This window comes from Euphorbia lathyris, chromosome 4 (genome assembly GCF_963576675.1).
Source record: "Euphorbia lathyris chromosome 4, ddEupLath1.1, whole genome shotgun sequence".
In the NCBI taxonomy this organism is placed as follows: Eukaryota; Viridiplantae; Streptophyta; class Magnoliopsida; order Malpighiales; family Euphorbiaceae; genus Euphorbia; species Euphorbia lathyris.
The window spans coordinates 74,545,756-74,564,358 of NC_088913.1; the positions used below are offsets into that span (position 1 = coordinate 74,545,756).

The 18,603-nt window shown below is 35.2% G+C and overlaps 1 protein-coding gene across 1 annotated transcript; it reads left to right on the forward strand.

The window, feature by feature from the left end:
- The first annotated feature begins 9,006 nt into the window (after window positions 1–9,006).
- Window positions 9,007–11,077, forward strand: LOC136225573 (uncharacterized). The gene is made up of 5 exons (XM_066013652.1): window positions 9,007–9,462; window positions 9,561–9,869; window positions 9,956–10,340; window positions 10,426–10,542; window positions 10,613–11,077. Exons 1-5 carry the CDS (start codon window positions 9,214–9,216, stop codon window positions 10,708–10,710), a joined length of 1,158 nt encoding a protein of 385 aa, XP_065869724.1. The 5' UTR covers window positions 9,007–9,213; the 3' UTR covers window positions 10,711–11,077.
- The last annotated feature ends 7,526 nt before the right edge of the window (window positions 11,078–18,603 follow it).

Genomic DNA, 18,603 nt, shown 5'->3' on the forward strand with positions numbered 1-18,603 from the left:
CTTATTGTGCAATCTGGTTTGGATATAATTAGAGATCCTCTTGACAAAATACATGAGATGATTAAGTGTGTATATAGGTCACCAAAGATATCAAAATTTTTTTTTGAAATTGCTCAAAAGAACTTTCAATTGAAAACCACTAAGAAGTTTAGACTTGATATACCTGTGAGATGGAACTCTACTTATATGATGCTTGATAATATCTTGTATTACAAGGATGCTTTGATTTATTTTGGTGGTAGGGATCATATTATGGGATGTTATGGACTTACAGGTGTTGAGTGGTAAAATTTGAGTGTGATTCACAAGTTTTTGAAAGTTTTTTATGATGTAACTTGCATATTTTCTGCTGTTAAAACTCCAACTTCAAATCTGTATTTCAAAGTTGTTTGGATGATTCATAAAGCATTGTTAGATGTTGCTAATGGAGAAGTTAATGTTTTGAGTGCCACTATTTCATCGATGCAGGCCAAGTTTAATAAGTATTGGGGTGAATATAATGAAATTTTGAGTTGTAATGCTCTTTTGGATCCTCGTTACAAAGTTCAGTTTTTGAATTACTGTTATGATAAGATTTATGGAAGAGATAAAAGTGTGCTTTATGTTCAGAAAATTGTTGCTAGGTTGCACATGTTATTTGAGGAATACAAGGGTTCAAATGGTTCTGGTGTTAAACCTGCTACTGTTAGTAATTCTGTTGGGAATATGAGTGATAATGATGATGAGCTTTTTGGTGATTATTCTATTTTTATATCTGAGACTTCTAGTACTGTTGAAAAGTCACAAGTTGATCTTTATTTGGCTGAGCCAACTCGGGAATTGAATGAGGATTTAGATGTTTTGGACTTTTGGAACAAAAGCTCAATGCGGTATCCTGAACTAGCAAAATTGGCTCGTGATCTTTTATCCATTCCTGTTAGTATTGTTGCATCTGAATCTGCTTTCAGCATTAGTGGTAAGATTATTACTAGCGCTCGAAGTTCGCTGAAATCTAATACTGTTCAAGCTAATATGTGTTAGAGATTGGATTAAAGCTGAAGGTAACATATATTTTTTTCATATAAACTGTATTTTTCTAGATTGATATGTGATGATTTTTTTATATAATTTTTACATGCAGATGAACAAGCAATCAATAAGGATAATTTTGAAAGCTCTAGTGATGACGGGTCTGATGTGGATGAAGGTGAAGATTGTGGGCTTGATTTGTTTTAGGTAATTATCTTATGATTTAACATTCTGTATTAAATTGATTAATTTCGTTGTTTCAAGTTAATTTCTCTTTACTTATTCAATATATTTGCTTTTCCAGTTGAAATTTTATAATAACTTAATAATATTATTTCATTTTTTTCAGTTGCAGGTTCATGTTGAAGAATTTGGATATGGATTGAAGACCAAAAGCAGTGCTTGTCATTTTGTGTTGTTGATAGTTATAGATGATAAATTTTGGGTTTAGATAGTTTTGAGCCCTTATGTTGCATATATTGATGTGGGGCATAACTATTTTTGTATTTTGGTTTTTGAGCCCTTTTTGTTTTTGCACATTTTCATATGGGGCTTAACATTAGGTTTTTGATATACCATGTCTAATCTTGGTATATTTTGGTTAGGTGGTATAGGAAGCATTAACATTGGATATTGCATGGGAAGAAGGAAGATTGAATATTTGATATTTAACAAATATTGGATATATAAAATTATGAAATCAGTTATATTTTATGAATTGTTTGTTGATTAGTTTGTAAAATATGCTATTAAAAGATCTGGGATTAAATAAAGCTTCCTACTTAAAGTAGTGTGGGTTGTACTGTTGGTGTTTTTAGCAAAATAGGAAAATAATTCAACTTTATCATTTTATTTTTCTTATAGATTTTGGAATAGTGGGCGGGCCGGGCTGGGTTGGGCTTGGGATTTGTATTTTTTGGCTCAATCCCAGCCCGACCCGAGCTCGTACTTTGAAAGTTATGGGTTAAGTTGGGGTTGGACAGAATATATTATTGCTCAACCCGGCCCGAGCCCAGCCCGGCCCAACCCATGAACAGGTCTACTTTCACCCCATTCTTCGCCAATATAAATACTAACTAACAAGGCAATATAAGAATTATTTATGCATTGGATTTAACATTGAAGCAACAAACTGATGAATTATAGGAGTGAAGAGAAATTACCTGTTTAGGGAAGAAAACCAGACTTCAAACTTAAAATGACGGACGAAGGACCGAAAGAGGTGATTAATGATCGCCCAATTTAGGAATTTCAGGGTATTTGGCGATTTCAGTTTTAGGGACTTGGGGATTTAAGGTATGGCTTCACAAAAGGATGTGGAGGAGATGACTTTTTTTTTCCTGTACTAAGTTTGTATAGTTGTTTTTTATTTAATTTTTTTTCTTTTTCTTAACAAAAGGACGTTGTTCCACTTTAAGTGGAACGGCGTCGTTTTTTCAAGAAGAAAGACAAAAAACGACTATCTTAATTCATCTTCAACCTTGGAGATGCAGAAAATGAACCAGAAAGCTTTATCCGCCAGCAATGGAGGGGCAAACATTCAAATGTCAAAAATTACTATATATGGTTTTAAAGATGTCTAGATCTCAGTGGGGGCAAGTGCCCCCATTTCCCCCACAGTAGATCTGTCCCTAGTTACAGACAGTATGTGATTTTCCTGATGAACGAGTTGGACAAAATTCTTATCACAACCATTGTAGGTTATTCCAGTATGGACCTGAGATTGGGAAAAATGCTTAATGCACCATGGTAGAAGAGGGGGTTTATTTAGTTTTTGCGTTTTGATGTCATTAGATCCATTCCGGTCAAAAATCTGTTATGATTATAATTCAGATGATGAATGATGTTTGTGATTTTGTTTCCTTTTTGTGATTTTTTTAGAAAACTTTTAAGTTAGTTTTCATTTATTTCTTTTAAAACTATTATGTTGGTTTTTCTAATTATGGTTGGATATTCATTGTTAATTTTTATGGAAAGATTTTATGTTGATTTGTAGTTATGAGTATTTATGGTGGTTTATTATTTGATAATTAATTATTTATCGAATGCTTTATTACTTTATCTTAAAACCTATTTATGAATAGAAACTCATTAAGATCGAATAATAAATCCAAAGTCAACGCTTTCCATTCATGAGCACTTTGTAATAATTAGTTACACAATCGGTTATATATGGTAACAAAGATTCTCTATGCACAATTACCTAGTTAATTAGGTCAAACACTAGAGTGTAAAAGGTAATTGGAGCCAACTTCTTTTAGTCTCAAGTTCAAATTGAAATCTAGTGTGAAAACTTCATTAGGTAGATAGAGGTTGCTAAAGATATATTGTGTGTATTGAAACCTTAACTTCTTACTAAGTCATGCAATTCCATTGTAGATCAAGTTTGAACTATAGCCTCAGTTAGGAAATCCATATTAGCTGAACTTAGCAAAGAACTAAGACTTAATGGGGATAACTATGAAGTGTGGAGTATTAAAATTAAGTATATACTGGAAAAACAAGATATTCTTGATGATTTGGAGATAATTTTGGTTGAACCTGAAGAAGGTACTACTACTCATCATTGGAGGGACAAATATGCTTACTTAGCATGGAAGAAAAAGGATTTCACAACCCGCATCCTCGTCCTTTGTGCTATGTATGATGAGTTTACTAAGCAATTATGTAAGTATGAGATTTCAAAGGATCTTTGGGCGATCTTGAAGGAGAAGTTTAGAGGTGTATCTCTGACTAAGCTCCACTCTCTCACTCTCAAATTTGATACTTACAAGAAGAAGGTTGATCATAACATTAGGAAGCATCTAAGGGAGATGTCAAATATAATCAGTGAGCTTAGTGAAGCAAGTCAACTGTTGACCGATGAGCAAAAAATCTAGGTTGTTATAGGCTCACTATCGAACAGTTGGGAGCATAAGAAGATGCACTTGATTCACACCGAAGGTCTCACAACCTTCGATGTTGTTGTTCGCCACCTCAAACTTGAGGAGGGTCACCTTGCATTGATCAAGATCAATACAGAGGCTCACTATGTGGGTTCAAAGTCAATTGGGAGGCGTTCCACTATTCAGGGAAAGAAACACAAATTTTTCAATGACTAGTGAAAATAGCGGGTAAATTTCATCAATGATGTACAACCTTTGCCTCGTTTCACACTTTGATGTACAACCTTCAATTTGTCTCACTAATATGTACGAACTTTTAGGTGACCTCTCACTTTGGTGTACAGCCGGTAAAAATGATCGGTCAACGCGTCACCTCATCATTTTAGTTCAAGTCATTAATAAAATGGGACCCACACATTATAAAAAAAATCAATTTTTATCATTTCCCTTTTTTACCATTATCTCTCCATCTCTTCATATTGTTCTCCCTATTTCTTTCTCTCTTCAAATTTCTTTCTCTCTCTAACCCCTCTTTCTCTCTCTTTAAATTTCTTTCACTCTCTAACTCACCTCTCTCTCTCTCTCTCTAAGCTTCTCTCTCTTACAAGTATGTAAACTAGTTTGAATTCAATTGATAAAATTTCGTTTATCTTGTTCCAGAAAATTGCATTCCTTTTTTAATTATCAGCTAAATAGCCTAAACTAGAACACCATTTGACCCAATGTTTCTTAAATATTTGGGAATTCATAAGCAATCTAACAAAAATCTTAGCTGCAAATAAATGATTAATTATTTTGCAAACTATCATCAACCCGGCAACAAATTTGGGATTTTCATGGATGAATTACTTGTAATATAATTAAGCTTGGATGTTACTTATAAACAGATTTAATTATATCAATGCATATAAATCAAACAATAATGTAAGATTTGAAAGGTTGAATGAAAAGGGTAAATATCGGGTTAATTATGTTAACTGCTTTTCAATTTATTTTGGGGCTTTGGAGCTCTTAATGAAATCATGCTCTTGAAGATAATTAATTTAGAATGTAAAAGGAATTAAAAAGAAAAAGTTAAAGAGAATAATTTTTGTTAATTTTTCATGGTATTGGAATCTAACTGCCAAACTTGGCCGAATATGTTTGCATAAAGAGTCTAAATAAATAATTAAGTAACTTTGCAGATAATAATGGCTCATTAATAAGGGGACAATGCAAAGGTGTTTAAGATGAGACTCGCAAGTAACAGCAAAAGCCCAAACAGAAGCAAGTAGTTTTCAGGTGAGGCAAAGGTTGTAAGAGAAGGAAGCTTAGAGAGAGAGGTAAGTTAAGGAGAGAAAGAAATTTAAAGAGAGATAGGTTAGAGAGAGAGAAAGAAACTTGAAGAGTGAGAAAGAAATAGATAAGAGATGGAGGGACAAGGGTAAAAGAGAGAAATGATAAAAATTGATTTTTTTTTAATAATGTGTGAGTCCCATTTTACTAATGACTTAATTTAAATGATGAGGTGGTGCGTTGACCAGACGTTGACCGGTCATTTGTACCGGCTGTACACCAAAGTAAGAGGTCACCTATAAGGTCGTACATATTTGTGAGAGAAATTGAAGGTTGTACACGAAAGTGTGAAATGAGGCAAATGTTATACACCATTGATAAAATTTACCCTGAAAATAGCAAGCAATGAGTCTAACAAACCAGAAGGGAAAATGGAAAAAGACCTAAGAATATAAAGAAGGCAAAGATCTCACATGTGAGGGCTTCATTTGAAAGCTCAAAGGGCATTATGCAAAAGACTACACTACCCCTGATGTACATTCCATTAACTTAAATGTGAGTGAGATAAATGTATCAAGTACTGTTCTTATAATTGAATTTGATCCTTTATGGATTGTTGATTGAGGTGCAACGGACCACGTGATGAAGGAAAGATAAGCCTTTATTTAGTTCCAACGAGTTCTTATCGGATCAAGGTGGATATATAGGAGACAACTCGAGAGTTGTAGTCCAAGGGATTGGCATGTGAAAATTGAATCTACAAGGCGGTCAAACTATTCTCCTACAAGACATGCTCTTTGCTCTCAAGATTCGACATAATCTTATTTTTTTTACCTCATTCTTAGGTATATCATTCAGTTTTCTTTTTAGCAATAATAGTTTGGAGTTGTGTTTGAATAATGGTTTTTATGGTTATGGATACATTTCGAATGGTTTGACAATTTTGGATGTTGTTTTAGGTAATTACAATGAAAGTTTTTCCCTTAATACTTCTTCCTCTTCGATGAATCATAAGGTTGTTACTTTATGGCATATTAGGTTAAACCATATTGGGCAAGCCTGAATGAGTCGGTTATCCAAAGAAGGTTTACTAGGTAGTTTAAGTAAAGTTGAATTACCACTTTATGAATCATGTCTTAAGGACAAAGGCATAGAAAACCATTTGGGAAGGGGACTAGAGCAAAATTTCCTTGACAATTAATTCATGCAGATGTATGTGGTCCTATGAACATAAGGGCTAGGCATGGTGTCGACTACTTCATCGCTTTCATAAATGAATATATTAGATATGGTCATGTCTACTTAATGTCTCACAAGTGTGAAGCGTTAAGTTGTTTCAGAAAGTTTATGAACCTTGTTGAGAACGAGTTAGATAGAAAGCTAAAAGCTTTGAGAACTGACCGTGGTTAGAACTATCTCTCAAATTAGTTTAAGGCTTTATGAGAAGAAAATGGGATCGAACACCAACTGTCTATTCCATACACTTCGCAACAGAACGGTGCTACTGAAAGGAGAAATCGTACTCTTCTCGACTCTATGATGACTAAAGAAAATCTACCCATCTCCTATTGGGGGATGCTTTGCTCATAGCTACATATGTCCTGAACCGAGTCCCCTCCAAATCTGTCACCTCGACTCCATATTAGTTATGCATAGATCGTAAGTCTGATTTAAGCATGCTTAAACCACGGGTTGCACCGCTTTCACCCACCATACCTCAAGCATGTTTGGAAAACTAGGTCCAACAGGTAAAAAATGTATCTTTATAAGATATCCTAACGTGTCAAAGGGATATGTCCTAGTGGGAGAAAACGAGGAAGGCCATGTGGTGGAAATTGACTCACGAGATGTTTTATAAATGTCAACCAAGTATCGTAAATAAATTGCTCATGGTTGTTCAATCATTTGATAACCATAGATTGAGGGTTAAGATTTGGGTTTTATGAATGTCAACAAGTGTCGTAAATAAATTCCGAATCAGTAATCCGTCCGAAATGAAATCGGGCCAAGCCAATCTGAAAGATGGAGGATTAGAGTTTTAGCACAATTAATGGCTATAAATAGATAACTATTGAGCCCTAATCATGGTGACGCAATAGTCTGTCCCTTGTGCCTCCTCCCTCTCTATCTCAAACGTCTGGTTTAGTTCACAAATCTTTTGTTTTCACATCATGATTAACATCGACGTAAATGATTCATGACTAGTGATACGTTATGGTTATTCATTTCATTTTGCTGCTATTTTTCTCAATTATTTGGTTATAATCCTTCAATTATTAATAATTAAGTTCAAGATCTATAAGTCATATCGATACTTCTTTTCATATGGTAAAGTCATATGTATGTGAAGTTTATATAAATACAGTAAAACCTCTATAAATTAATAATGTTGGGACCCTGGAATTTTATTAATTTATAGAGTTAATAATTAATCGATAAATTAATAATTATTAATTTATAGAATGATTTTAAATTTTTTTAAAAATAAATTTTAAATTACTAATTTAAATAAAGTTTTTGTCTAAAATAAATTAACAAATAAAATTAAATGTGCATTATATAAGTTAATTGAACTTGGAAATTCAACTAGATTTAAATTTCAAGAAAAAATAAAATACTATAGATTCATATTTTGCTAAATTACCCTAAATATGTATATCTATATATATTTTGCATATGTATTTGAGAAATTATTAATTTATAGAGGTAATAATACAATGTATTTATCAATGGTTGTTCCAGAAAATTATTATCTTATTAATTTATTAAAATTGATCATTTTTTGAACTGGCGCAAGTCGGGACCAAAAGAAATTATTATTTTAAAGAGTTTATTAATTTATCGAGTATTAATTTATAGAGGTTTTACTGTAGCCAAATCCTAAAGTAATTTCATATTTATTGATGTACTCAAATACCAAAAATACATTCTCGGAAATTGTCACTCAAATAATTGAATAATATGCATACTCACAATTACATATGCTAAAAAACAGAATAAAAACTGATTTAGAACTTCCCAATTGCTTACTATTTTTGTTAATTTATTATAAAATTGAATTTTAAGAAAACAAGGTAATTTACTATCTGATTGTTTCCATTTTTCGGAACTGTTTTTTACTTTTCAATATTAAAAAGATAGAAAATATTTGGTAAAATTCTAAGATAACTTCTTTTTGCACATAAAAAAAACATTAACTAATATCTACTATCTATCCGCTACAACAAACAACAAACAACAAACAACACTAACAAACAACAAACAGAAATAGTCGAAACAAATGAACCCTTAATTTCCTATTAATTTTTGCAAAATGTAAACATTTTAAATAATAATTAGCAAAATTCAGAATAGTCACATGGTGTTACTAAAAAGAAACTAAAAACCTCATAAAAATATTCCCTTTAGTACTGTAAAAAACAAAATTGATATCAGATACCAACTATATGAACCGAAATAGAGATTTGGTAAAAAACACTTATTCAACCAAACATCGTAACAAGACAAAAGTTTTTTCAAAAAATAAAATAAAACACAAAACTATAGTATATAATTTAATTCCACATTTTCCGTATTTGGTAGTAATACAGATATTATGATTAGTACAAAAACAACATTTGTTTCTTAAATAAAGAAGAAGAGTGCCAAATGTAATTAAGCATATAATTAACAATCAATTACTCTTAATTATGGACAAATGGCAGCTGGGTTACATAGCAGGACAAATGTTTCCAACCAATGGGACCACTTTATTTTATTTAATTTTATTATTTTATATAATATTTTTGAATCTTGTCTCAATAAGACCATGAAACCTTAATAAAAGCAGGTTGTCTTCTACATTCTCTACTAGGATTCACTCTTTCTCTCTCTAGTTTTTCTTCTTTTTGTTTCTCTCTCTACTTTTTCACTTTTTGGGCCCCTTTAATTCTGCAAACTCATCTGCTTCATTATTAAATCTTCCCTCACCAGCAACTTTCAATTGCATCTTCTTCTTTTTCATTTTCTTCTTTTTATTCACTCTCTGCTGCTCTGAGTAAGAATCATGGAGGGCTCTGTAAAATCTGTAGAATCATGGCTGCCAACTGAGTTCAACAAGAACGAGTTCACCTCTGCGTTTAAGTCCGGTTTTAACTTCCCAACTGAGTTTCCGTACGAGTTCGACTTGTTTGGCTCTTCTTCTTCCCCGGATGAGTCTGTTGTTGGTTCGACTGAGACTGAGAGCAGCGAGGATGATGATTTTCTCGCCGGGTTAACTCGTCGACTCACTCAGAAACTCACTGTTAAACCCGAGGTACTCGTTTTCTCATTTCTCTGTTTTTGTTATTTCCGTACAGAGTCACGCTTTTTTCGTGGTTTTGACTGTTTCTGTTTTTGCTCGTGTTGTAACAGAAACAGAGGGTCATGGCTGGGTCGCCTGAGTCGACACTGAGTGGAATCGGAAGCTGGTCGGTTTCGAGTAACGGAAGTCCAAACGGTGTGTTGTCGCCTCCTACGACGCCGTTTGGTGTGAAAAATGATACTTGGGATCTGATTTACGCTGCTGCTGGTCAAGTTGCTAGGTTGAAGATGAACAGTGAATTAGGCAACAAGTTCGATAACATGAATCAAGGAAGAGGCGTATTTTCTCAAGAAGCTGAACTAAAAAATCAGAATATTGGGTTTTTCTCAAACCAGAACTCCTTTCCTCATATGAATCAGGTATTTAATTTACTGCCGCTAACTAATGCACCAGATCCCATCAGAACTCGGAGATTAAATGTGTTTAATGCTCACATTTTCTACAGTATCATTCTGAAGCCAGAAATGGGCAAGTGCTAAAGCCACGGTGCTCTTCTCCGTGGGAAAAGCAGCAAGCGAAAGTGTGCTGGCAAGCTCGGCCACAGCCTCAGCCGCAGTCACACTACCAGCCGCCGATACAGAGCAGAAACAGAGTTTCCACTGGCTATGAAAATGGAGGAAGATGTGTACGTCCTCTTGGACTACCACAGTCGGCTTGGCCGCCTCTGGAAGTGCCAACAAGTCAACACTCTCAGCCGCAGCAGCAGCAGCCGAGTTCAGGCATGAGAGCCGTTTTTCTGAGTGGATCTGGTATGAAAAAGGAACGTGCTGGCACAGGCGTTTTTTTGCCTCGCAGATATGGCAACCCTTGTGATTCAAAGAAGAAATCAAGTATGTCTACTAGTGACACTCTTTTTGGCGCTATATGAAGTTTGTTCCAATTCTGAATCTTTTTCCTTTTATCCCATTTTGACAGCTTGCTCAACCGCCCTGCTCCCTCCAAGAGTCGTCCAAGCTTTGAATTTGAAATTCGAGGACATGAACATGTACGGCGATTCTCACCTTCGCCTAAACAGTTTCCCCTCTGATTACGGTAAGATATTCAGCAACTTAATGGATTTTTTTTAAATGTTTATTTTTACTAATTGAAGATGAATTTACAGATGCAATGATGGGAAGGAGAAATGTTATTGTAGCACAACAGAAGAGAAATGTGCTGAATAATCATGAAGTAAGGTTGCCTCAAGAATGGACATATTGACCCAAGAAATGTAGAAGAGGAAGTATAGGAATAGGCAAAAAGGAAAAAAGGAAGAAATCCAGAAAGCAAATAAGAAATCCAGGTTTTTTTGGGGGGAAGTTTGCATTTTGTGGGCATAGTTTTTTTAGATGATGATGAAAATGAAATAGTGGTAGTGATAGCAGAGGTTAATTTTTATTTTTATGGTAATAATATTTTTATGGTATATTTTGTAAGGGAAATTGAAGGAAGGTTAGTGTTCTAAGGTTTTTATTTATTTTGGGGGAAGATTGATTTGATTGTGAAAAAATGGTTGGTTGAAGAAGATGATTATGAGGAATTAACAACCTTCTATGCTGTAATGTCCCTTTGGAGAATTTTAATAACAAATTGCTATTTTATTAAGTTGTATTATTGTTGAGATTTTTACATTTTTTTCTCGCTTTGCTAGTATTATTTTCTGTCTTACTGCAGAAACTATGAACAGCTTTTGTTTTTTCCAGTACTATCTTCTCCCAAAAAAACATATAACAGTAAATCTTTTTTTATTGCCATTTTACTGTTTCTCTTTTTTACCTTTCCTTATTTTTTTCTTTTTTACCCTTTGTATTGTTTTTGGTAAATTCATATCTGGACCTTTTTTTTTTTTTATACAGATCGGTTTTATCTGAAAGTTTTAATTGTAAACTTACAAAGATATTTCTTCTCTAACTAAATTAGAAGGAGTGAATCCCGGGTTTTACGAACTAAATCCGTAGGAAATCAAAGATCTCCCATTGTTGAAGTTAAAAACCTTAACAAAGCTTCTTGAAGAAGATTATAATTTGATTGATAAAAAGTCAAGGATTACAATAGAAAGAGATGTATTTATATCATCTCAAAAACCTTAATTGCCAAATTACATAAAGATAAGGGGTAAGTGGGTTAGTTATAAAGGTGTGGCATGGATGACAAATAGGGAGTGACATGGTTGTGAAGGAAATTAGGCTAAGGTATAGCAGCGGAAATATAAAAATTTTAACCTACTTCCTTTTAACCATAGGATCCGTTAATCGTTATTTCATATAAAGATGGATAAGAAGAAATATCTTTCGATGATCAATCTACCGTTACAAACGAAGTGCCAACAACTTCAAAAGAGATGGAAACTGTTTACCAATCTGCCCCTATCCGAAACAGACCTTTCAGACCTCCGAACGACAATCCCTTCGGTGGAAATGTGGAAGAATATGTCTAGAAGCTACTGTCCAGAAATCGCGACGATCCGACGGTTCAATCTCCGGGAATCCGCGAAATAGGGAACTGACCTGATGTAGGTAAAGAAAAACGAATTTCTCCATTTTGTTTGTTTTTCCTTCTTTCATGAACACAGTGAGATTAAGTTAGAATCAACCGTATGAGATGCAACCAAAATAGATTGCCTCTAATTAACCAACACAAGATCAAAGAGAAAGAAAGATAGATGAAATTAATCGATCGATGGAAGCCGTATGAATTCTTGTCCACGAACTGGGGGAGTCGAATTCTCTTTCTCTCACCAGCTAGGGATTTCGAAAATCACAAAGGGGAAAGTCTATATCTTGGTCGAAATTCATGTAGTAGGGGTATATATAATAACTTGTATCTAAACCCTATTTAGATAGGAATATGTTACTTAATAGGAATTCAATTCGGAATAAGATTCCCAATTATTATCTCTTTATATATCTAATATATATAGGATAATAATAAATAACCTAATTAGATAATAATAGGAGTATATTAATCTAATTAAAACTCCTAACTTAATTATCTCTTAATTAATTTAATTCACAAACCTAATCAAATTAGGATTAATGGAATTAAAATAATTTCTTATTTATTATATATAAATTTCGGCCCCCCTCTATTTAAATGGGCCTTACTGGGCTCAATTGGGCTTCCATCTATTAATGACATCCATCTCTCTTTTGGTTCCAAGTCTTATGTGTGATCCATTAGGTTCTTACTACTTCTGGCCGTATGCAACTATTAAATTAATTTCTTCAAGAATTATATTTAATCCTTGCATAACGGAATGATGTACTGAGTATGTTATTGACAAGTCTGTAATCATTCCCCCAGAGTCCGTTAAGAAGACAGGTTGATTCTGTCGTTAACCATTCCGTATTGGTTACGGTATAATTCGATCCTTTATCAACTACATCCTTGAACTGAATCTTATGACTATGGGTGATGTCAAGTCACATATAGCGAGACGTTGATTTTACTTGTATAGGCCGAGTCAACTCAAATAGATAGGTTAAGTGAAATCTGTATTTCTTACTCTTAAGCTATCACCTTGCAAGGATTTAGAGTCGAGTCTTCCACAAGCGATCCTTGGATGTATCTCCCATTAATCGGGAGTGATAAATGCTCAATCCAATGTATAACTACCCTGACATTACCTCCTATGACACCCAACCTTTGCAGTTCACACCCCAGAGTCATCTCTGTTAAGGATCGTGGGACCGCAGGATCAAAGTCTCACATTCAGTAATTCAGGATAACCAATTAACATTCCTTTGAGTCTGAGGATTAGTTATACCTATTAATACCAATGAGATGAACAGGTGACAAGGATGAATCTACCCATCATGTTATCTCAAATCGGATCCCCAATCCTAATGAACGACGTTTCATCGGATCTATGTAACTGTCTAGATATCTATATATATGAAGCTTGTGAGATCAGCTTTCTGTCGGACAGAAGACATTGTTACATACAAGTCTCAACAGTGATATATCAATCCTAAACATATCACTTGACTTGTGGTGGTTTTAAGTTTATTAGTTTAGGGTTAATACACATATTTGTTCATGTGTTTTCGTGGAAAAACATATTTACCCTTAAATCAAATAAACCCACAAAAATATCCCTGAATTTTCCATAAACCTGCAATTATACCCTAATCTGACGAAGCTGCTAAACGGAGATGACATCAAACCTTCTTGTCTCCAAAAAACATTGGATGACGACAATCAAAATTTATTTGGTTTCTTATTGTTTTCTATTGCTATTGCTTTTGGATTAATTAGGAGGTTTAGACGTCATTTTATTAGGTTGATTGAGCTTTTATGAAAATGAATTTTGAATAATCTGTTCTTCTAACTTGCTTTTAATCGAAATTGAATGTGCATATTTTTTTCTGTTTGTGATTGGTTGTTCTTTTCTGAAGTTTTTCTGGAGATAAGAAGGTTTGATGTCATCGCCGTTTAGCAGCTCCGTCAGATTAGGGTATAATTGCAGGTTTATGGAAAATTCAGGGATAGTTTTGTGGGTTTATGTGATTTAAGGGCAAATCTGTTTTTCCGAGAAAACACAAGGGCAAATATGTGTATTAACCCATTAGTTTATTATAAAGCTTTGTCTCATTTCATGCTTGTATGAACATTTTATAATCACTTTAAACAAACTTACGGATTTCCTTTTATTAGACTTTATTTAGTGCTTAAAAGGGATTGCCTTTATATATAGTTATAAAACATATATCTCATTAAAACAAATGATATAAAGAACAATTCATTTACATTAAGTTTGTATCCTGCAACAATTGTCTATAGGATACTAAACCCCAACATACTCCCACTTGGACTAAAGCCAATTGTTTCTAAAACTTATCCCAGTAGAAGTTAAATGACGATCATGTACTTTCTGGGTTAAAGGCTTTGTCAACGGATCTGCAACGTTGTCCTCTGTAGGTACTCTTTCTATTCTCACATCTCCTCTAGCCACAATCTCTCTTATGATGTGGTATCGCTTTAGGTAGTGCTTGGATGCATTATGAGACCGTGGTTCCTTTGCTTGCGCAATGGCTCCATTGTTATCACAGTACAGAGTAATGGGATTGACAATGTCAGGCACCACACCTAGTTCTGTAATGAACTTTCTAATCCAAACTGCTTCCTTTGCTGCTTCCGCAGCAGCGATGTACTCTGACTCGGTCGTAGAGAAAGCTACACTTCCCTGCTTGGAACTCTTCCAACTGACCGTGCCCCCATTCAAGATAAACAGGTATCCTGATTGGGATTTAAAATCATTCTCATCTGTGAGATGACTAGCGTCTGAAAATCCTTCAATTTTCAGATCTCCTTCTCCGTACACTAGGAACATATCTTTAGTCCTTCTCAAGTACTTAAGAATGTTCTTGACGGCAATCCAATGCTCGTCTCCCGGATTCCCTTGGTAACGACTCGTTACAGATAACGCGAACGCTACGTCAGGTCTAGTGCATAGCATAGCATACATAATCGAACCGATCGCGCTGGCGTACGGGACTACAGCCATGCGTCGTTTGTCATCATCAGTTTTAGGACATTGATGATTGTTTAACTTTACTCCATGTAGCATGGGTAAGTTACCTCGTTTCGATTCAAGCATGCTAAACCGATTTAGCACCTTTTCAATGTATGTAGCCTGTGAAAAACCAAGCAGTCTTCTCGATCTATCTCTATAGATCTTTATACCAAGTATATAAGCTGCTTCACCAAGGTCTTTCATTGAGAAGTTACCTGATAACCATAATTTTACCGACTGTAATAGAGCAATGTCATTTCCCATTAACAGTATATCGTCCACATATAGTATGAGAAATGCTATAGAGCTCCCACTTGCTTTCTTATAAATGCAAGCTTCTTCGCAATTTTGTTCGAAACCAAATTGTTTTATGGTTTCGTCAAAACGCTTGTTCCAGCTTCTAGATGCTTGCTTGAGTCCATAAATGGATCTCTGAAGTTTGCAAACTTTATTTGCATCCTTTGATATGAAACCTTCAGGCTGCATCATGTATACATCCTCAAGCAGGTTTCCATTTAGGAAAGCTGTTTTCACATCCATCTGCCAAATCTCATAATCGTAGTGAACGGCAATAGCAAGTATGATTCTGATTGATTTGGACATAGCAACAGGAGAGAAGGTTTCGTCATAATCAACACCTTGTTTCTGACGATATCCTTTCGCTACCAGCCTAGCCTTGTAGGTGCTAACCTTTCCATCCATGTCAGTCTTCTTTTTGAAGATCCACCTGCACCCAATGGGAATTATCCCTTCCGGTGGATCAACCAAAGTCCACACTTGGTTAGTATACATGGAATCCATTTCAGAATCCATGGCCTCAAGCCATGCTTTAAAATCTGGACTAGTAAGAGCCTCTTCGTAGTTTTCGGGTTCGTCGTCTAACACGGGAACCTCATTATCATCTCCCACTAGAAAACCATATCTAACTGGGAGTTCACGAACTCTTCGTGATCTACGAATAGGTGCCACTGGAGTCTCATCTAATGGGACTTCTTCGGGTACCTCAACCGCTTCTGTTGTTTCAGTCGGTGTTTCTTCCTCTTGAACTTCGTCGAGTTCAATCACGCTTCCCTTTTGTGTTTCTTCGAGAAACTCTTTCTCTAAGAAGGTTGCGTGCTTGGATACTATTACTTTCTGATCATCTGGATGATAGAAGTAATACCCTACGGTTTCCCTGGGATATCCAATGAAGAAACATTTATCAGATTTAGAATCTAGTTTGTCGGACGCTATGCGTTTGACATACGCTGAACAACCCCATACTCTCATAAATGAGAACACGGGTTTCCTACCAACGAACAATTCATATGGTGTGGAACTAGCGGATTTAGTTGGTACTCGGTTCAGGGTGAAGAGGGCAGTTTCTAAGGCATAGCCCCAGAACGTCTTTGGAAGTAAGGCCATACTCATCATGGATCGTACCATATCTAATAGGGTACGGTTTCTCCTCTCAGATACACCATTGTGTTGTGGTGTATAGGGAGGTGTCCATTGTGAGCATATCCCACATTCAGTTAGATAATTCAGAAAATCATCAGAAAGATATTCGCCACCTCGATCGGATCGAAGCGTCTTTATTTTTTTCCTAATTGATTTTCTACTTCATTCTTGAAGCATTTGAACTTGTCAAAAGCTTCTGATTTGTGCCTCATCAAGTAGATGTAACCATATCGGGTATGGTCATCTATGAAGCTTATGAAGAATCTGAATTCTCCTCTTGCTTGGACTGACATAGGATCGCATACATCTGAATGAATAAGTCCTAGAGTGTCTGATACACGCTCACCTTTATTGCTAAAGGGTGTCTTTGTCATTTTACCTTTTAAACATGATTCGCATGTTTCCAATGATTCAGGATCAATTGGATCTATAAGCCCATCTGAATGTAGCTTTAGCATGTGTCTCTTGTTTTTATGACAATGCCACAAGTAAGTTGAATTATCTAGCTTATGTCTTTTGGTATCAATTGCGAAAAACAGAAATCAACACATAAATCCCATTTTGTGATATTCCTGAGAAATAGAAAATCGAATCTCTATAAAAATTGCATTGTTTGTTCTTTATAGAACATACCATATGTTGGAGTACCGGCTTTTCCCTTCTGGAGGGTAGCTCGGTACAAAGAACAATTTCTCTTCCAATGCCCCACGTCACCACAATAGTGGCACTTTCTTTTGGGCTTCTTCACTTCCTTTCCCTTAACTTTAGTGGGCATGGCTTTCTTACCTTTCTTGGGATGTTTAGGATTGGGAGAATTCCCTTTCCTCTTCTTTGATCCCTCTATGACAAGAGCCGGTATAGCCTTGTCTTTCTGAATATTGGGCTCAACTGACTTGAGCATATTTGCAAGCTCTTTAAGAGAGATTTGCAAGTCATTCATCTGATAGTTCATGATGAACTACGAATAACTCTTTGGGAGGGATTGAAGAATTAAGTCTACACTTAGTTCGTTATCCATCGCGAATCCAATACTAGAAAGTTTGGTAATGTAGCCAATCATCTTGACACAATGTGTCATTACAGATGTGTCCTCTTGCATCTTGCAACGATATAGCAACTTGGATATCTCGTAGCGTTCGCACATGGTCTGTTTCCCAAACAGTTCCTTTAGGTGCATGATGATGGAACAGGCATAGTTGCCTTTGTAATTCCGATTTCATCGATGCAAGTATGATGCATCCGGCATGATCGTCATCAGCCTTGTGCTTCTGGTAAGCATCGATTTCCTCGATGGGAGCATCATCCTCAGGGATAGGGGGTATCGATGTATCAAATACATACCCTATTTTATCGAACTTCAAAACAATTTTGAGGTTGCGATACCAGTCGGTGAAGTTTGAACTATTCAACTTGTTATCGGTAAATGTTTTGCAGATTGGTGTTAGTCATGATTTTAAGAGTGTTTTAATTTAAAACTTGAGATGTGAGAAAGAGTAAACGTATGTCATTCATTTGCTTTAAAGTATATCAATCTAAAATTATAGGCCTTTTAATTTATTTCAGATTGCTCCCACTATTTTGCCAAATTAATAGCCCTCCATATTAATTCGAAGAATTTCACAAATCCTTTAGTGAGCTAGGATCCTAACTCCTGAGATTTCGCCTTGAGTTTGCTCAACAAGCTAGTCTCATTTGTTAGGTAGATTCATGTAATCAATCACATCTTGAATGTGACTCCTAGGTTATTGGGTTACTAACCACATTAGTAACTAATATGCTATTCACATTAATCCCAACCATATTGCCCATTAGTTTATGACAGCATGAGTTTGCTCATCCAATTATCATAATCTAATTTAAGTATTACCCCATATTCATGAAAGAATGACTTTCGATAATTCAGGTGTTACCATAAGACTCCGAGCTTGAGTTTGCTCAACAACCCAAAGGCCCCCAGTACTGCCGGCTGAATTATAATATTAGGGAGGGGCAACCGATTTTAATAACTTGCTTATTTACTTAACTTTTAACGAGGGATTTTATTTAGGTCTCATAATCTAACTTAGTCTTGATTTTCTTTAGCATACATCAGACACATACATTCACATACATTGGCATTATGGACATATCATCTAAATTATTCCGTCGAGCTAGAGACG

Coding starts and splice junctions, on each gene's coding strand:
- LOC136225573 (XM_066013652.1), top strand. CDS start 9,214: ATGGAGGGCTCTGTAAAATCTGTAGAATCATGGCTGCCAACTGAGTTC. Junction 9,463..9,560: donor AACTCACTGTTAAACCCGAG/GTACTCGTTTTC, acceptor GTGTTGTAACAG/AAACAGAGGGTCATGGCTGG. Junction 10,341..10,425: donor TGATTCAAAGAAGAAATCAA/GTATGTCTACTA, acceptor CCATTTTGACAG/CTTGCTCAACCGCCCTGCTC.